The sequence below is a fragment of the Oenanthe melanoleuca genome, chromosome 8 (assembly GCF_029582105.1).
Source record: "Oenanthe melanoleuca isolate GR-GAL-2019-014 chromosome 8, OMel1.0, whole genome shotgun sequence".
NCBI classification, from domain to species: domain Eukaryota; kingdom Metazoa; phylum Chordata; class Aves; order Passeriformes; family Muscicapidae; genus Oenanthe; species Oenanthe melanoleuca.
Window position 1 is genome coordinate 18,569,883 of NC_079342.1, and position 21,139 is coordinate 18,591,021.

The 21,139-nt window shown below is 46.0% G+C and overlaps 1 protein-coding gene across 3 annotated transcripts in view; it reads right to left on the reverse strand.

The window, feature by feature from the left end:
- The window catches only part of PIK3R3 (phosphoinositide-3-kinase regulatory subunit 3), a 77,094-nt gene that overhangs the window by 17,843 nt on the left and 38,112 nt on the right, over positions 1-21,139 (reverse strand). Inside the window, exon 1 of one of the 3 annotated variants that reach the window (XM_056497449.1) lies at positions 13,929-14,699. The exons of the other annotated variants lie outside the window; for them this stretch is intronic. Within the exon in view, the coding sequence (XP_056353424.1) occupies positions 13,929-14,034 (106 nt within the window). The 5' untranslated portion in view covers positions 14,035-14,699. Of the gene's footprint in view, positions 1-13,928; positions 14,700-21,139 lie in introns of those variants that run through there. 3 annotated transcript variants of the gene reach the window in all.

Consider the following 21,139-nt stretch of genomic DNA (forward strand, 5'->3'; position numbering starts at 1 on the left):
AAACAACTTTATCATGAATCTGACTGTAAGCCCTGAATCAGTAATTCAGCAGTCACAGGCAAGTTCATGTACTGGGAAAGACTCGTCTGTGAGCAGAAATGTATTATACATTTTGTTTCTTATTTTCTTTGGGAAAGGTATCCTTAATGCTCTCCCCTGCTTTGCAAAGACTGGATGCTTCATCAAGAACATTGCCACCAAAAATGAGCAATTTTTAGCCATTTCATGAGAGTGTTCTATGGAGGGACAGATCCCATTCACATTCAGAGTAAGAAAGCAGCTACACACATTGATTTGCTGCTAGCATGTTTCTAAGTCAGACCCTGAACATCTGTGCTCCCAGCCCTGTGCCCTTGCCATCAGATTACACAAGCACCAGCGAGCAGGCCTGACACAGTGACAACAGCCATCTTTCAGATGCACAATCCCCGTGTACACACAGAAACACAAATAAAGGCAGCAGAAAGAAGATTTTGATCTCCAGCTTCAGCACCAAATGGCTCAGCACTGAGAGGTGTGCTACTTGGCACCATCCAGCTGCTCACCTCCGAGCCACACCTCCCACATTAAAGAAGAGAAAACAGCTTCCAACTGCAGCTCCAAATACCATTTCATGCTGAATATCCAACACAGTAACTTCACTGTTCTCTGACAAACCAGTAGATGCTTTAATTGAGCCAATCTAAACTAAATGTGAACCTTGACCCAGACGTTTGCACCCTGGGGTTGCTGACCAAACACCTGATTCAGATAGCAGCATTCATTCTGCGGGACCGAGCATTAAACCGTAGCATACAGGTTCTTTTTATGGGCTGAGCTGGGAACTTTCAGGTGTGCACACATCTAGTGAGGCAATAACAGGTCTTGTTGTAAAAGGAAGGTGAAAACCTTCGGATTCAGTGAAGTAGCTTCCTGGTTACGAGGCTTCAGTTATTCCTAGCTCAACTACTACGGTTGTTTGTGTAGTGCACAAGTATTTGCACAAAGCACCATTGAGAGCAAGACATGGCTCCAACCCTACTTTGCTTGAAGCTCCCAGCCCCATTCAGGATCAGAGGAACACATACCAGGCTAAGCCTGTGGAATCAATTGTACTCACTGTGCTGTTCCATCTCCCCCATTCAAAGTTCCTGAATAGAAAAATGTCATCAGGTCCTCCCTGCTCCCAGCACCACATCTGGGATAGGACAGCTACAGCAGTCTGAGCCTCATCAGTGTCTGCACATCATAGTACATCTGAGTTCAGAAAACCTGTACATTCACTCCAGAATCCTTTGTAAGCTCTGAGTCATCAAAAAGCATATTAAGTTTTATGTGAAAAAACACACAAGAGGGCAGAGTTCTTAGAAAACTGTACCAGCACCTACAATTATTTCAATGGGACTTTCAAATTAAGCCCTGGACATATCAACAACTTCAAGGTATTTTACAGTGTAAAAAGCCTGTTTTACACTGGTAGTAGGGGCTTTCCAGAAGGGGCTTTTAAGTGTTCTCTAGAGTACTTGAATACTTCTCTAGCCCTCCTTGTCAGATTAAGTCTTGCTTCTTTATACACTGTGGGATTATTTGGCAGCTTTGTCAGGGCTCACTCCAAAGCACTGGGTACAGAAAAGCAAACTAACAAAAACCAGAAAGGTAAGGAATGGGAGTTTGGACACAGAGCACTGGACATTACACCAAGTGTTCCTACTACAGGTGGGAGTTTCTCCTTTCCCTTAATAGGCAGATATCAGTTCTCACTATCAGGACATTGCCTACAGGACTTCATTCTTCATGAGAAAACTGGAAGGAAATTCTTTCAGGGAGAAGAATAAGGCTTGGACCAGTTCCTGTAAAACCTGACTCATGGAAGCCAGTCCTTTACACAATAGACTTTTGAAAAATGCTTTTTAATAGCTTGCACATTTCAAAAATACAAAACTATTTGCAAGGGTGGATCCTGTTTCCAAAGAGCTATGTATCTAATTCTTTACTTTCAATGCTTTGAGCTCTTTGAGTCATAATAGATTTTCCCCTGTACTGGATACAGAACCAGGCCCTTGCTCTTGCTTTAGCCCACAACCAACATGTCCATCCATTTCTTGGTTACTCTCTCAGCCCATAGACTTTAGTCTGTACTAAAAGGAGAACACTCACAAAGGTAGTTTAAAAACCTCACAGCCCAGCCCCTGTGATGACAAAGGGAATATATTGCAATGGCATGGTAAGTCTACTGCAACAGAGCAGCATCCACCACACTGCTGCTCTCATAATGCTGGCCCAATAGGTTGCTAGAAGAGGCATCCTAAAGGAGTTTTTGCTTGGTACTAACCATCCTGCTAGGAGAAATCCTGTGCTTTCTATGAGAAACTACATAGAGCCTCAAAGAGTCCACAGATTTTGATTTTAAATTCAAAATAATCCAGTTTTATAGGCCTTACTCAACGAATATTAGCGAGCTAAAATCCTAAAGCAAGATAAGACTGGCTTGAAGTCAAGAGAAATGCTTTCAAGAGCAGCCGTGTTTCTTTCCATGTCACTGAGTCCAATTCTGATCTAGCCACAGGCACAATTTTATTTTATCTCAAAACCAGCTCTGATTAAAGTGAGTGATCCTGATGGTTTCTTGCCTTCTTTTTCCTGGGAGAGAAACACTGATCACAAGTGATTAACAGCACAACAGATCTATCCGTTCTAATAAAGAACATTCTCTTTGCACCAGATACACAAGCATCCTTCCCCTACCACGTCTCTAGTACAGCTTTGGAGCACAGATCTTTCCAAACCCCAAAAGGTGACAGCTCAGTTGTACCCTTCACTCCCACATGAGAACATTCCAGAGATCAGGTTCAGCTCTCAGTGTTGACCTGGCAATGAGAGCAGACTGGCTCTCCCTCCCGCATTCACGGGCATATCTGGTTTTAATTTCTTTAGCAACTCTAGTTCCCTCTTTCTAGCTTTCCCAGGCAGACTAGCTTGAGCTAAATCCCAATCCCAGCTCAGTGTCACTTAGAAGGGGGAAATAAAAACGAGCTGGTGCTGGAGCAGGGGGATGGCAGCCAATGCGTGCCGGGCGCAGGATCGGATGTTGCTGACGTCAGGCCCTGGAGGCTGCTGTGCCATTTCCAGCAGGTACCTTCAGCTGAGCTGCTCCCACAGCTGCTGAGCAGGGCTCGGAGAGAACAGCCCATGGACTGGGCTCGGCCAAAGGTAGCTCTGGGATGCTCTCTCGACTGTGCAGAATTGTTTTTTGCAAAGGTGACTCGTGACTCTAACTCTCTGAAATTCGAAGCGCCTCCAACACCAAGGCAAGCAGGAGAGCTGGCAAGTGTCTGAAGTTCAACGCCGCTGTATTTCTTTTAAAGTCTCTTGTAAAAAATCGTGGGCTATATTAATCCTGAATTTAACTGCAGTGAAGTAGGCTGTGACTACAATGAGATACACACGTTCCCCAGTCAGGTTTTGAACAAGGAATTTTATAAGTTTACATGATCTAAGAGCCACCCAGCCCTATATGTGAGGGTTTTCAATGGCACTGATTCAGGAGTAAAAGAGGAAGAATGCCTCAGTTATCCAAGTGCTATATCCCACACAGTATCCAGTCAAGCAGGCTGTTTCTTCTCTGGCTGCAGTATTTGCATACAAAATCAAGCTGCCAGTTAATTAAACTCTAATTTTCAGTTTTAAGGCAGATGACACTTAGTCTAAGAATGGCTTCACAACTTATTTCTTCCAGTATTTTCCAAGAGCTTCAAGCCAGATATTTAAAAGCACAGAGGGTTTAAATGCAACATTAAATCTACTTTACTGTTACAAATAATCACAACTACCAAGTACTCTGATAACGTCAATTTTTGGTCCCTCAGCACTTCCACGAGCTTGTTTACTAGCCTTCCTTCTGATGCTCTCAATCTACTCTCTCTCCACATTGTGACAAGCAGAAAACGGATCAGAGGATTTCCAAGACAGTTACTCAGCTTCAAAAAGGCTGATGTACAGTAGATACCCTGCGAACTGTAATATAAAGCTCTACAAAGTGTCATTGCTATGGAAACATGCAAGTAATCTGTGGTTAGGCCAGCTAACATTTTAATGACACAGTCCTTGAGGAGAGAAGGGTTTTCCCTTTGGAGATATAGATGAAGACTTGCAATGAAAATGTAGGCTAGCTTTGTTGAAGAGAAAAATTCCCCCCAATCTTTAACTGCTCTCTGCCGTCTTACTCAATTTCTCAAACACTCTTCTCAATTTCTCTAAAACATTTCGGGCAAAGCCTCAAAATCTTTCCCTCCCTCAGGAGCCCTGTACTTGTCCCTGCTGCATGAGAACCCCTCAAAGACAGAAAAAGCACGGGCTTCTGCAGAGGTTTTCCAGCTGACAAAGAGGAGGGTGGTGCACACCTGCTGACAGCAGCTCATCCCTCACCACTGGCAGGTAAATGATGCTGGCAGGTAAATGATGCTGGCAGCTCCACGTCTCACTTCTCCTGCCAAGACCCTTGTGCAGAGCGTTGAGCACCAATGCCCTTTGAACTGCCCTTCCTCAAAGGGCAGCAAATGTGCACGGAGAGCTGCTCTGGGAACAGGGAAGGAAGCTCCTTGATGGAATTATTGCTGGCCACAGAACCTCAGGCATGCTCACATTTTCACCCTCCTCCCCCAAAACAGGCGAGATGCCAAGGAGTAAGACATATTCAAAGAATTGAAGTCTTTCAATATCTCATTACAGAAAACAGCAGACAAGTTGGCAGAAAGCCAGGCAGGCTTCCAATGAAAACACTCCCATTATAGCTTTGCTTGTGTTTCTATGAACTTTCATAAAAAAAACACCTTTAAGAAATATTTCAGCGTTTATTAATTGGCTTTTTTGATAAAGATCTATTTTGTTTGAAAACTCCCCAGCTATCCAGCCCTCTCCCACACCTCCCAATCACTGTTTCACCTCCTACAGTCTGACAGGCTTCTGCTGCACTCTGTTCCTCATGAGCATCCACAGCTACTGCACAGGTTAAAGTATTATCTGCTATGGGACACCTGCAGAACAGGGGACAACAACAGTGTGTGAAGAGGCAGGATCAAATTCAGCATTTCTTTGGGCATTTCAAAAGCATCTCCCACTACTTTGCAAGCCCTATTACTGAGACATAAGAAATGGAGGATGCCCACAGCCAATAAATGGCATGGGAATCTTTGACTTCTGTACCAAAACACAGCTCCTCCCCTTCATTCCAGCCTTTGCATGAAGGTGCAAAGCCAGAAAACCCCCAGCTTCCCACTTATTTTCACTGCCCAAAGAAAAACTGTTTCCCTTCCAACCCAGAGCCCAGTGTAACTGCTGCAAAGCTACAGCAGTGTCAGAGGTTCCATGATCAACAGGGCTGAGGTGACTGTCCCAAAATTAACATGAGGAGGATAAAAACGGTAAGTCCTCTTTCACCTACCAGGCATAATTAGCACACTCTTAATGAACTGGAGAGGTTTTAGAACTTTTGCCATGTTTCATCACTCAAAGGTTATCACTACCCAGCATCACATGCCTGGCTCACACAAGGAAGGAATAATTTTATCATGTAGACAGCAGGCCCAGGCTTTTGCCAACTCTGGTTGAAAGTCCATGGCAGACATTTTATTGCAAGGAAAACTGCAGGTATTCAACAAGAATATTGTACTTTACAGTATCAAATGTCAGGTCTAGAAGACTATATAGCAAAAGTTAATGTGAAGTGCAAGGAGCAAGAAGTTTCCCTTTTTGCTTTCCAACTAAACCAGCTCCTCATCTGCCTTCACAGAAGGAATACCACAGCATATTTTCTACTTCTCCACAGGCAGAGTCTCCAAGCCACTATTATAAGTACTCTTTGGTCAATATGTGGGAATAGATTTTTTGACAAGAGCAAGGAAAACACAAAATTCAGAATAAGCAAAGAACTGAAGTGACTGAGAACGAAGAACTGGCTTTTCATTGTGAAAGAGAGGGAATGAAGTCAGGCCAGTTGACTTCATAGAAGTGACAGCTATGACTAGGAGACATATCAAAGCCAAAAGAGAAAGATATTTTAAATAATAACTAATTTTAAATAATAAATAATTTAAATAAAAACAGCTCAGGGCTGTTTCCCCCAGGTATTTCAAAGACTAAACATCCATCCAGATGTCAGGTATAAACCTCACAGGGGATCCAATTCACAGAAATAATTGGTGCTACTGAAAAGTTTGCTGCACAAGAGGCTATTTAAAAATAATAATACAGCTGGAAATGCATATGATTCTTGCTGCTCTAAGCAGCATTTTATTTCAGCTTACCACTAGCTCCAATCTTTGAGAGCAGTATGTAAAGTTGTTCCTCATACAGTACCTGTCCTTGTGCTATGTCAAACCATTTTCTAGTCACTGAAGTACAAATATTTCAATACTGCCTGAATTGCTAAGAGTGAGCCATCTAAATCAAGATCAAAAGGTGTGTTTCTAAATCAAGACTCCAGAAGAAATTTGAGGGTAAAAAGGCATTCAGAGGGAATGTGTTGTACACTTTGTCATGAGTCATCTTTTTTAAGAATCTTGATCCTGAAGGAAGCTCCACTGAGGCAGAAGTCCCACTCCATGGGATCCCATGCAGTGCTTGCAGCAGAAGGGGAGTTCAGAGCAGACATGGAAGAGTCAAGCCTGGCCATTGCTCATGCTCAGATTCAATCTCCTTACTCAGTACATCGTGATCTTCGAAATATTTTAATGAAATTCATTTCAGAGCAGCAGCTTGACTTGTCTCACTGCCCTAAAACTTATCAGTGAGACTGTACTGCACCCTTCAAAACTGAAAGGATCTTAAACACTCATCTCATTGATTCAAGCTGCCTTGTATCCTTCAAGAGGCACTCTTGGAGAAGGGAGATGAATCAGGGTAACGAAGCCAAAGCTGCCAAAGACTTCTAATTTACCACTTGGGAGCAGTTCCTTGAGGGCCAACGATGTAGATTCTGACAATATCCCCAGGACAACTACACAGGGCAGAGCAGCAGGAGTACTGACAGCCTGGGAAATTCAATTGCAATGTACAAATTCAGGCTGTAACAGACAACTGAACTCACAGGCATAATGATTGTCAATGAACTTCTCATTTATTTTACCTCTTAAGACATTTCCTTGGGACAGGTGTTGAGTGCAAGCCCTACTGCCCACACTCAAAAAGCCCCACACATCAACACTGAGCCAAATTCCCCCCATTACAGTAAATTTTCTTGAACTCCATTGCAGCAGCTATGCCTTCAGGGCTTTTGTTTGTGTTTTTTAAAGGGAAGTATGCAAGGAAGGAAAGTATTCCTCCAAAAGAAAAGATGACCGTGTGCAGCATCAGATTTTAGGGACTCCAGAGACATAATTGGGATGAGGCTACAAAAGGCAAAAACCTGAAAAAATGGCTTCAGTATCCTTCTTTCAAGGGTTAGAGGAAAAAACTAACAGAGAATAAGCCATAGTTAATAAAAGGAAAGGATTATGTTTGGAAGGGGAAAACTGACCTGAAGTACAAGAGTCACAAAAGTGACACTAAGTTATTCTGCAGCAAATGAACAAATAATATTAAGGAGTAGACTGGTGTTTTTATAATTCTTCCAAAGTCACCAACTTTTGTGTAGAGAAATGTGATGTTTTTGAAGCCATATCTAGGTAACTATGTGTCATCTTCAGGGATATCTGCTTTTAGAAGTAATATTCCTATGAACTACCACTAAAATCACAAAAACTGGTGGACTCTGGGTGAATGCTGGAAGCAGTCACAGGCTGAAGCAGCTGAAGTATTTCATCTGCTCTTTCAAAGTGCTCTGGATGGAAGGCATCCATCTTGAGCGTGCTGCTGCACTCAAAGCCAGCAAAGATCCTGGATCCTGTTCAGCCACAGGAAAGCTTCAGAGCTCATTGTGCTTCGGCACCAGGATTCACCAGGCAGCTGGTTGGTGCTCAGCAGGGCAGCTGGAGTCCTTTTTGGAAAGGCTACAAGAGGCACCACCTGCACTTTGCCTTTTTTTTATTGTATGAATCCTTGTAAAGATCTCTGTATATAGACACTTTTCCTCAGAACTAGAAGAACTCAATATACTGGAATATATTCACTGGAACATTGCAGAGTCTTTGTCTATTGAGTGGAGGACATAACAAATGTGAAGGACAATGAAAATATCTTCTGAAGAAGTTACATCCACTCACACTGTTTGGGGACTCAGCACCAGCCCATTGCTGTAGTTTATATTATGTGGAGAAGTGAATTCTTGCTTACTTAGCTATTGTGCAGACTTTAACCTGTCAGAAGAAAATGAGATAAAAAGCAGAAGAAAAAAAAAGACAATCTGACTCATTTCCATAGGGGCACTTAGTACATGAGCAGAGATTGTTCCTTAAGCATTACTCAGCAACCTACTTTACAAAAATGAGTTTTCCAAAAAATCCAGCTAGAACACACCTATTGCTTTAATGGGACTGAAGATCTACAGCAACCTGTTTCAACACAGTTAACAGTCTTTCTGACAGTAATAAAGCCTAAGCTTTAAAACACACAGGGCATACTGATAAAAGTATTCTTTATTCTTCTCTAGCTCTCTGCCCAAAAAGTGACTCACTAAACAACCAACATGAGGTGATGTAAGGCACCCAACTGCATTCAGTGCTGGGTGCAGATGTGTATGACCAGCTATGCCTCTGTTTTCCCAAGCTGTAGAGCAAAGATAAGCACAAATAGCTTCAGTCTGGAATAAGATAATCATGCAGGCAATGGCAAAGACAGAAGAGAACTCTGCTGCCTGGGAAAGAAATAACCCCCACAGAAAACTCCAGGAAGAGTTTTCTCCTTTTAAACACGTGAGACAGAAGGAATACCAAGATTAACTCCTGTCCCATACAGGAATCATGCAAAACACAAAACTGTTTGGAACAACAACAGCAGAAATAACATTTTCTGCAAAAGCACTTGCTGAAGAACTTGGTTTCTTCTCAGAATGTCCCCTCATGTTTTAGTGTGCATAGGCCTATAGCTTTAATAACACAGAGCTGAAAAACTCCCTCTAGCAAGTTTTGCCTCCCCAACTATTTCTACATAATTTGAAACCTAGTGATAAACACAAATGCCAGCCTTTTAAGGCAGGCTCTCTCATCTCAAGCAAAACTGCATTTCACTTTCTATTAATGATGCTATTTTTTGTGGTCATGTATTTAATTGAAAGCTGATGAGTGATTTCTTTAACAGAGCCATCAAAATGAAAACGAAATGCAAGGAATGCAAAACCAAGCCTAAAAATGCAATCAGAAATAAAAGAATGGTTACAGAAGTCATTAAATAAAAAGGCCAGTAGAGAACTCTAGGTGAAATATGAACAGAATATAAGCATTTCACACCAGTGTTCTCATAGAAGCTGAGACTCCAATCCAAACAATTTTCCCAGATATGCAGAATACAGTGACTGAGCCTTATTTACTCCCTGCTCTACCTCAAATCAGCCTGCACAAACTTCCCTTCTGTAGCAGGGAAACTCTTAATCCCAAACATCTACTTTTTGAAATATGCAAGACTTAAATTTGCAAATAAGACAGTGGAAGCTACAGTGCTGTTGTTTTGAATATATGCACTAATAGAACAATTATATATATATATATATATATATATATATATATTTTATTTTTTTTTAGATGTGCAAGAACAGAACTATTCTTTGATAAGCTTCTGGAGTCAGATAAGCTAAAGGACAACACTGACAATGCTATTCAAATTTGCATCTGTTCTCCCACTGGAAAACTAGTCAGGCATAGACAGGCAGTGTTCATCTACATCTGGCTACTGTGTACCACAAACCCAATTTGAGAAGCCACATTCAGTTTCCACTATAACACTGATAATGATACAGCATGCCTGGTATCCCAGTAAACACTGCCCTTGAGCTTGGAACCCTGTGTTTTCCAAATTACAATTACAGTATCGCTCCCCTAAAATAAGGGTTGTCAAATTATATATGAGAAGAAAATAGAAACTATAATGAATAAATACAGTCTTTCCCTCGAATACTTGGAATACTTGTCTTACTCATACACTGGCAGTGATGCTTCTGCAAAGCAGACTAAACTAAGTAGCCCACAGATTATTGATCCCCCCACTTAATTATTGAAAGATTTTGTAGCAACAGCATTGCTACAGCATATGAGGCAAGGCAAAGTACTGTACTTGAAAAAGATAGCTGGATCAAGTTATAGATGTAGTTGGCCATATTTCAGGGTTCAAGCAGGTAGCTTCCATATAGCTTTAGGTCAAAGAGTTATTGTACTATCTGCTCATAGACAGAGCCCACTCTACATTAGGAAACCTACCTTAAACTTGTGGTTTTCCTCATAACCCACACAAAGGAAACTAACCTCTAATTTGTAGTTGAGCCAAATATCTTTGCTGACATCTGTATCAGAAACCCCAGCGGAACACTCTTACTGATTTTCATCCAACTGTGACAAAATGTATTCAGTGATTACACATTTTATCACCAACACAACTGATAATGTATCCCAGATTTACAGAGGAAAGACATTATTTAGCCTTTCTGAGTAGAAGTGAGGCAATACACAGGTAGCAGTGCTTTAGATACACTGGTAACTTTTGCAGTCAATTTGAAATCCTCTGTTCAAAAAGTTCTGGCAGTAACAACTTTTTTCAGACCTGGACTGGTGATGTCAAATGAACTAAATTCAACCCAGGACCTATTTTCTTGTCTTCTCACATAGCAAGACCCACAGCAACAACAAACATATGAGTGAACCCCTGACAGTTTCCTAATGCCAGAGCCAGCACATGATGCTGCTACAGCCACAACAGTCTAACTTAATCCATCATTAGAAAGTTGAGAAGCTGCTATGTTAGCTATATGCAACTTGTGTCTTTAGATACTGGAAGTTACTGGCTGCATGTTGCCATAAAGAGATCTTCCCTTATGCCAGCGAGGCATGCATAAGTGCAAAATTAAATGCAAGCAGAAGGAAAAATTCTGGTTGTCACCATTATGTATATGCTCCTATGTAAGCTACACTGTTCTAAATTATGTTTTGTGAGGCTGGCAGAGCTGCATCCCTAGTTCCACCACTCTGTTTGGGAGAACTGTCCCACTCCTATGTTCAGGATGGATTAAAGCCTAGCAGAGAGCTTGCAGTTCCTTGTTGCCTGACTGCTTTTGCTTGAGTTGAGAAAAACTCAAGTGAGAGAGAGGCATTATTACTTTTATTTCTGAACTTTAGAGCAAACCTTGTAGCAGAGAGGCTCCAGGACCTGCTCTGAACATCCATTTACACCTACAGCCCCAAACAGCAAACACAGGCACGCTGATAAGCTGGTGCAGGTGCACTGAAGCCTGACAGAAGCTCCGGCTGCGCTGCAGGCTGCCTGCCATCACCAGATTTTATTTCTGCATTATTATTGGGCAAGGCTAAGGTGGGTATTAAGACGGCCTGCCAAGATAAATTAAAGGTCTGCTGGCCCTTAACGAGAAACAGTATCCCCACCCTGGGCTCGGAGGCTACGGGTGACACCGCACATTACGTTCACCTTGCTTTTGTCTTCTGCCTCAAGTTTAGAGGCAGCAAAATGCAATCAGGGGCAGCCATGCGTGATCCCAGGCTCCCGGGATCCGCCAGTGCCTGCTGCTGCGGCACAGACCCAACGGGGATCTCAAGTTGTGGGAACAAAAGCGAGCTCCTTGTTGGGGGCTGCACATCTCTGCGCTGCTGCTGCCAGGGGAACGCTGCCACCGCTCCCAGGAGCCTCCCAGCAGCTCCTGCTGCACCCAAAACCTTCACCAGTTTCTGCTGGGACTGGGCCAAGTGGAGCTGCGGTTGTTACCGGGTGCAAACGCAGTGACTTTATCCCAAGGCATGCCGAGTGTTTAAGCCTTCCAAATAAATTCTTCCACACTCCCCTTAGGGATGACCTATCATCCCAGGCCAGAAAATGCTTTCCTACCCTGCCTCTGGAGAGGGAGAAGGCAGACCCTCTCTGCCACACTCTCCATCCCTCCCTCCCCCTGCAATTTAAAAGTTGCAGTTCCACGAAATCAGGACATACACATGGGGATTATCCCATGCATCATTTCCAGCTCTGGCTTGTCTCGTTTAAAAATATGAAAGATAAAGTTACTGAACACTTCACGGATCAGCCTGTAACATGAAGTCCTTTTGCTAACTGGTGTTTGGACTGTGCAGATCCTTGATCCCTGACAAGAGAGCTCCAGTGATGGAAGCATTGGCATTATTAATGATAGAAGAGCTGCTTCTTAATGTAAACTTTGAAAGGCGTCCTAAGAATTTTGCATGGCCAAATCCCTGCAGAAACACCGGAAAGTTGTTTTCTGACCAGTCCAGCCCCTTTTAGCAGGCTGCTTGTACTAAGCCATGCAAGGGGCTTTTTTTTTTTTTTTTTTTTTTTAATAAAAGCCCCACACTAATTGCTTTAAGTCACCTGCAATGGGACTTGGGTTTTTTGTTCATTTGATACAAGCACACACAAATACTTACCTCGTGAATAGTTAAAAATCAAAAGCATTTACAAAATGATGTCCTTTAAAATTCACAGAAGCAAAGTGATTTGACTGAAGTTTAGGCTTTCAGGAGTAACATCTAAAAATAGGTAGTGTCAGCTATGCAAGAATTTAATGAGTAGTGGCCAGTGCTGTGTGTCTGAGAGATCTGTCCCATTTTTAAAGCGTCAGAATTACTAAAAGAAGCAAGTACAGGTCCTCGATATCCAAAACCCTCAGGATGATCACCTCCTCCTGTTTTAATTAAAGTACCACATACCTCCAGAGAGAAAAATACAGCTCACTGTGCTGAAACAAAGAGAATAAGCCACACTTGCAGATACATGCCATGATTCAGGCACAGGTTGAAATGCACATTCTGAAGTACATGCCCCATAAAAGACAGCACATAGATGTACTTATTTGCTATCAATTTCTCTGCAGGCTAAGACTTTTGGTGCATATTTTACTGTACCTTCTGTCTGTACAGATCAGAGACCTGAGAAGATAAAGGCCCTTCAATTACCTTACTGCTTCAGCCTGTTTGACTCTTACAGGTATATATACAGTTTCACCAGTACCCATTTATGCTTACTTTAATTCATTTACCAAAGACTCAACCTCTCCTCCTCACAAGCCGTCGCTCCCTCTTTAGACACAAAAGAAACTTTCTGCCCATCTAAAAACTTCAGGCAAGCAAGGGATAATACATTTCCCCATTTTCAGCACCAGCAATCCATGGAGGGGGGAGGGAAGAAAAAGTGCATCAAATCCTTTTGAACCAGGTTATTAAGCGTTATCAAAGTAACTGTGCCTCCAGGGATGGATTCCAGCCTGTTCCCAAGTATTATCCCCCCATCACCAAAACCCAGCGACAGCACACACCTCATCTGTCACTGCTGGAAGAGAGCTGGGGAGAAAAGAGTCTTGGAGACTGTAAAAGCGATTAAACTGGAACTGAATGGAGGTGGGTAAATCACCACCATCAAAGTGTTACAGGCACATAAAGGCACACAGGTGAAGAGGATAATAAAAGCGCTCCTCTAGGAGCGAATACAGCCGAAATATACGCTTTTCAATAAAGGTTTTCAAAAAAGGAGACACGGGAGAGGGGCTGCGAGCAGCTCTCCTCCTCCTGCCTCCTTCCATCTCCCAAAAGGCACCATAAATTGCTCTTATCCTCCCACCTCCCCCACAAAATACACCCCCCCAGTATTAAAATACTTTTGCCCAGGAGACAGCGAGCTCAAGTCCCTGGGAAGTTTACACAAAGTTTAACTACAGATATTAATTTTCACCACCCCCCTCCCGCTGTCCTTTTATTTTAAATGAGAAAAGGAGGAAGGAGGGCAGGGATGGACGGCAGTGCCCGAGCCGCTGCCGGAGGAGCGGGGGCAGCTCGCAGGCTTCAGCTCCCTACCTGGAGGGTCCATTTCAATGTAAAATATCAGCTCAGTGGAATAGGGCATCATCACTTCCCTCCAGTCCGTGTCATCGCGGTCCATATCCCACACCGTGTTGTACATCGCGACAGCCAAGTCCCGGCAGGGTTAGAAATAAGAGGTTGGATAGCTCGGCTTTTATTAGAGAGGTGAAAAAAAAATCAAAAAATGGGATAAAAAAAAAAAGAAAGAAAAAAAAAGAAAAAGAAAACAAAGCCGAGAAGAATACACCTCGCTCTAAAATAACACTTTTAGCAAAAAGGAAAAAAAAAAAATAATCGCAAAATTAAACTTAAAAAAAAAGCCTCCACGCAAGTCACCTCAGCAGCTGCCCTGAAGGAACTAAAGATAGGTAGTTATATATATAATATATATAGAGAGAGTGCTTCTTTTTGTTTAAAAAGACACCTTTCCACAGAAAAGCCACTTTGCTGAATTCTCTCTAGAAATCGCCGTTTTCGGGGTATTTTTAAAACACAAGCCAAACAAGCCCCCCGCAGGAAAGCCGGGGGATGGTGGGAAGCAGCGGATAAAAAAGGGGAGATTTCAGTCTCTGGATGAATTCTTTTCGCCGGCAGAGGACGAGAAAGGAGGCAGCGGCGGCGGGCAACAATACGGGCGGGCGCGGAGCCCGAGCGGGGCGGGCGGCGCGGTGCCCGCGGTGCGGGGCTGGGTGCGCGGGGCTCAGCGGCGGGCGGGCGGCCCGCGGCGGGGCCCGCCGTGCCCTGCTGGCGGCGCGGGGCGGCGGGCGGCGGCGGCGGGCGGCGGGGCCGGGCTCGGAGCGGCCGCGCTCGGTGACATTTTAAGCGGCTCTGAGGGGCCCGGCCGCCGCCACCCGCCTCTAGCCGGGGAGCGGGCCACGCCCCCCCGGCGCCAGGGGGCGGGGCTTCGCGCCGGCTTTTTAACCCCTTGGAGGTGAACGGGGGTGTGTGTGAGTGGGCGCTACCACGAGGCGGAGAGAGGGGTGGGCAAAAAAATAAAATATATAAAGGAGAAACGTTCCTCTTCGCGCCGGCGAGGCAGGCCCGCATAGAAATCTCAGCATGGAACAAAAGTCTGTTTCCTCCTTTTCTAACATTTGCCCGGGTCGCTTTCGCCACTTTTCTCTACGCCTTTTCGTAGTGCCCCCCCGTGCTGAGGCGCGCAGTGGCGGTGGTAGGTCCCCCGGCTGGCCGGCCGCCAAGGGGCCGCTGCCGCGGAGCACGCGCGGGGGGCGGGGGGAGCGGAGCGCAGTTGCCAGAGCTGCTGCCTTTGTCTGAGGGAGCAGCGAGCGCCGGGATTGGCAGAGGGCTGCGGGCGGCCCGGCCAATCAGCGCGCGGCGGGGCCGGCCGGCTCGATGGCGATTGGCCGCGAGAGCCGGTTACTAAGCGGGACAAAGGAAGGCGAGCGCTGAGGCGAGAGCGGGGCTCGGGGGGCGCGGGGTGACCCGGCCCCGTATCCCGGCCCCGTATCCCGGCCGGGCAGCTCCCAGCTCCCCGACACCGCCGGCCCCAGCGCTGGCCCTAGGCAGACGCCTCCTGCCCGCACCGCCGGCGGTGCTGCCCCCGCCCCGAGCCGGTGCGCCGCAGCGCCGGGGCTACCTGCCGCCCTCCGGCTGCCGTGAGGGGATGGGGCCTGCGGGAGAGCCGGGCACAGGGAACCCTATGTAGGTAGAGCCGCTGCCCGCATCCCGGCGGGAGCCTGTCCTGGCTGACCCTTCAGCCACTGCACTGGCCACAAACACGGCTCTCCTCCCTCCTCTGCAGGGCCCGGGCAGCTGCCTGCTGTGTGAGCCACGTAATCCACGTAATAACCTGCCCATCTCAGAGGGCACTAACGAGTGTGACCCTGGAGAAAAAGCCGACGCGCTTTCTAGTGACATAACCAGCGGGGGGAGGGAGGGGGGAAAAAACCCCAAACCTCAAGAGAAGGCACCAAACTGGATGTCTGTCCCTCACCAGGTTTGGGATAAGTCTGACCTGCAAACACAGCCGGAATGGAACCTCAGCCTACCTGGCAGCCACATCCCGATGGGCAGCCGCAGGCCGCAGGCACCGGCGGGAGGCAGAAGTGCAGCCAGCTCGGCACTCAGCCTCCGTTTTGGCGCGGCGAGGCGTCCTTAGAGAAAGGCTGCTGCTGCGAAATTAAGGAAAAGTCCTTTCCTGAGCCTCCTAACCAGTATCAGAGGCTCAAGGGTGGACAGCACCTTGATCTGCTGTGGAAATGTCAGGGAATGTTGGAAAACCCAGCACTGAAGTTGTCTGCTTTATTTGCACTTCAAAGCGTAGAAGAGCAAGTGACGAATAATTTGTCCTGCTCTGGCACTCGGTACAGCTCCTGAAAACACCCTCCTGGCTTGGCTGAACCTTAGGGTGGCTGTGACATTGCGTAACTGGAAGGCTGTACCCGATGAAGAGTGTGAGGGAAGATCTGAAGTTTGCTGATGTATCACAGCTTCCACAGCAAGCAATTTAGAGCAGCCTGCTCGAGGAACAGAGCTCCTTGAGGGATGGACAGCTGCAGAAGAGCACAGGGCTTTGATTCAAGTCACTCACTGTATATAAATTAATTTTATAAACCCATCCGCAAACTCTGATTAATCCACGATAACCAGATACGATTCCTTTTTCTAACTTTTAAATTAAATTATTGAGCTGATACCATGTACCAGCTCCAGCTTCTTCAAAGGGAAATGCCCTCCTTGGAAGCACAGCTGTCTCCCCCAGTGAAATTTAACTTAGTGCTTTGGGCCCAAGCAATTGGCTGCCCACTGGCAGGGTGTGGGGCATTCCACAAGGGTCGGGCATGGGTGTAAGTGCAGAAGTGGATGCTGCTTTGCAGGCCCTGCAGAGCTTAAAACTGGGGCTGTGGTCCCTGTGGCAGCCCCCAAACTTAGATTAGCAGCTGTGGCAGAGAGGGGGGAGGAGGTAGACTCAGGTTGAAATTCATTTTCCCCCTTCCTGCACCTCATTATAAGTTCCACCCACATAAGACCTAATTACTTGGCTTTTATGCTGGCAAAGTGGATTTCATCCTTGCTGGTTCCCATGGTGGTTGCCTTCATTTTCATGGCGGCACTGATGGTTACAGCTTATTGATGTTTTCACTTTAGTGATTTAAAGCAGAATACATTTTGTTATTAGCACTGGTTTCTCTCATTGCTGCTTTAAACAAAGATGCAATTTAAGGCAGAGGATTGTGTGTAATGGTAAACAGTAGGATAATGCCTTGAGAGAACAGAATATTAATGTGTTTTTATTTCTCAAAACTGTGCTTATAATTTCCCCAAGATTGCTTGGCTCCCAAAACACACGTATGGGGTGCTCCCTTTCCTACCACACTGTCTGCCTTGCACTGGGGATGAGTATGGTGTGCATGTGTGTGCCCAGGGGGGAAAGGGAGGCACATGTGCTGCCTCAGACACTGCTAAACCCCCTCTGCCTGTGCCTCTCCTCCCCAGGCACAAGGTCTGAGCATCGGAGAGCAGAGACAAAGCTGGGAGCACGCCGAGGGCTCGGGGGTGCTCAAGGTCTGGGAGCGCTCCTGCCAAAACCTGGCCATGCAAACCCAATACATCATCCCAAGACAGGAAAAGCTACATTCAAACACTGCAACAAAATAATGGTGATTTGGCAGTGCCTGAGCAGGGGTCAGAGGGCTGGAGGACAGGACCTGGTGCCCCATGCTATGGCTGAAAGACAAGAAGTGAGCCCAGTGCCTGCTGCCTTCCTGACATCCTGTGTCAACGGCTGTGCTTTTGCTCACTTTCTTTTCCCTGGATCTGACAATTTGCATTTCAAGGCAAGATGAAATATTGAAGTTTTGAGCGCTTCCATGTGCTTCAGGAGGAGCTGAACAGACCTGCACTGGAACAGACTGAACACAGAAAAGCCATTTGTGCCAAACTGCTTGGTTTCCTCTTTGCCGAGCCATGATAATGTGATATCCGACAGCTGAATGTAGGCCACAACAGGCTTTTATAGTTGGAGGGCTGGAAGAGGGAGGGGGGCTGGATCCACAGTGCTGCCAGCCAAATGCACAAAAATGATGAGAGACTATTGGGGCAGGCTGGAGACTCGTGGCCACTCCTGAGATGCAGATATTAACTGCACTGTTAGCACAAGCTCAGGGCCTGCTGGAGGGGAGCTTGGAGAAGATAGAACGGCATTCACATCATCAAGGACAATTCCCTGACCATCAGTAGATGCTACATGAAATTACTGGCCTTTTGCTGCACAGACACTGGATTTTTGGAGTATGTGCTGTGACTGGTGGCCAGCTTCCCACAGGGGCAGCCACACCTTGCAAGGAACAGCTCAAGAACAACCAGTTACGGCAGTTTGGTTTACTTAACGGATCCTTCCTGCCTGTTTCTCAGCTCCTGATGATGAGGAGATGAGGGAACACGGGAGGGTTTGGTTCAGATGCTGCCCCTGGGGTCTCAGTGTGGCTCAGCACGCCACAAACCAACCCTGGGGCTTGCTGGCAGGAGAGGTGTTGGGAATGGCAGAGTTGATCCTGCCTTCCTGAACCATGGGGACACTGCAAGCACCATCTTCCCCTTCAGCTGTACAGTCTAAGCCCCAAAAGTACCACAGAGACCACAAAGCCACTTGCCACAAGATTAAGGGTACTAATCCCTGCAGGGGTGAAGCAGCAGCAGTTTGCTTCCCTGCATCCTCCAGAAACTTCATGTGAAATGTAATGGGCGTTTTTAACAAGGACTGTGCTTCCTCTCTCTGCTTTATAGTCATTTTATGTCCTAACAGGCTGCAAAACAGTTGCCTCACTCCACCCCAGATGCGGCCACATTTCTGTGGTGAGGAAAAACTCTGGCAAGTGTGCTGAAGTCGGGTGCTTTGGTTTGAAAATTATACATTGCATTAAAAACCTGTATTAAAGAATAATATGCGGTCTGCAAAAAACTTTTGACTGAAACACTTCAGTGTTAGGAAGTGTCTTATTTTCAGCAGTGAGAGCAGCTTGTGCCCTTTTCCCTCCCCTGTCCACTGGGTAAGGAAAGAGTTTGAAATAGGGGCTCATGTCCATAAAGGTTGGAACACAAGGCATGCACATAGAGCTGAGCTTGCGAGGAATCATACATTAGGCATTTCCTAACTTAAAAGCACTTGGCTTTGCCTTGTAAACAACATTCTTTTAACATAGGAAATAACATTTTTAAAAAAATAAAGAAAAAGTTCTTTTAAATAAATGTCTACAGTGTAGGTTGTTGCAGCTGGACCTAAGGTATTCCTCAGCAAGGCTTGGACTGGCCTTTCCTCACTGCTCCAGAGGCTTCTGCCCAAAAAACTGCAGAAGTAACGGTCCAGGATGGAAGCAGAAAGCTGCTCCCCTGCAAGGGGAGAGGAGGTGTGTGTGGCTTTTGCAGCTGGACAGTGGATGCCAGCACTGTGCTCTGCACACGGGTGTCTGGGGTGGACACATCTGCACCTGGAGGGTGCCCGGGGCTGGACGAGGGGGTGGGCACGGGGGGTGAGGGAAAGGACACGCTGCACTGAGCTGTGCTGAATTGCTGCTTTGGCAGACAGCACCGGGCCAGCTCTTTAGAAAGTTCACGTTCAGTTATTGTTTTGACAGGCTGCCAAAGTTTTCCTGAGGAATGCAGGCAGCAGAAGGGAAATGGTGATTTTCAAACTTTTTTTTTTATAACTCAGCCAAACCAGAATGGAATTTCATGGGAAAAGTGAAAGGTACATCTCTAGCCTCGGGGCATCTTTGCTGCCAAGTTTCAGGGTCTGGCTGCAAACAATGGAGGTGTCGGAGCATCTCCAAAGCGGTGCACCCTTGCACGCACTCACATGTGCTCACGCACACTCACACACAAGCTGGAAGCATCTTCTCTAATGGCTACTGCTCTCAGAAAACTGACATTAACCGGCAGCGCTTTCAAAAAGAGTATGCGTGGTGTAAAAGCCGGCGACAAGGGGGCTGATGAAAGGTTTGCGACTTGGGAGGACACTTGGGGTGCTGTCCCCACCCCAGTCCTGGCGTGCAGCCAGCCGTAGGGGCACTGCTTCTCTCCACATGCTCTTCACTAGGTCAGTCCCGGAGCCACGGCGTATTTTTGCAGGTCTTCCTACCCCTAGGAAGGGCAGGAGGTTGTGAGCTCCCCTCCTCCTCCAGAGAGGGAGGAGAGCAGCCGGTGAGCCGGGCTCTGGCGCTGCAGCACCCGGGGGTCTGCGGGGCTGTGGAGCCGGGCTGGGGAACTGCCAGTTACCTTATATTTTCCAGTACACTAATTTCTCTTGTCATCTTGCCAGTGACAAACAGAGAGAGTTAAACAGAGCAATCCATTAAAGAAGCAGCCTGACAGACCGATTGTTAAGGGTTTCAGCGATCCCCATTTACACTGGCTTGAAAAAAAAAATTGCCTCGAGCAGCTCCAATTACAGAATTATCGGACCACACTCTGGTCCCTTTGTGCACTTCGCATCTCTGTCATCGTTCCAGGCCTCTCTCTATTTAGTTGCTTGGAAATGGTGAGCAAAATGGAAGGAGACTTGTAACAAGTTCAGAGAAATTAGAGGGAGGAAAAAGAGAGAGAGAGAGAAGCTCCTTCCCTGATTCTAATGTCCTAAACCAAGACACTTTTAAAATGTAACACTGTATAGGAATTTAAAATATTTTTCACTTCCTCTATTCATTGCTTTAATGCACTGGAACCACTTGCTTAGATTTCCCTCCCCCCCCAAGGAATGTACAATAACCACTCTGTAAATTCCTCAGGTCTGATTTTAAGAGGTACGGTAGAACTTTATTCACAGAGGAAAGAAATAATCCCAATACCTTCCTGCAGCAACTCTTTTAAATAAACATGGCAGTATATATTTTGATCCCAGCCAGTGATGCAAGCAGCAGGAAGAGGAAGTCAACAGCACCTCTAGGAAAAGCGAGGTCTCAGCACTTCTCTGCTGACATCCCACTCAGTGACCTTCAGGGTTTGAAGGTGGCACCATTCCCGGTAAAAGGAATTCTGAAAAGCCCAGAGGACTTTTTCCTTCCGCAAAAGCAAAGCTTGAACTCTGAAGATTTGTTATTATTATGAAAATCCCCTCAGCACAATCATTTCCCTACCCTAGGATACAAAGCTGAAGGGTTTCCTCATCCTTCATCTTTGGCTATGTGAAGCATGGTCCCGATGCAGCAGATACATGATGTGCACATTATGCCCCAACCCAACGTGGCATC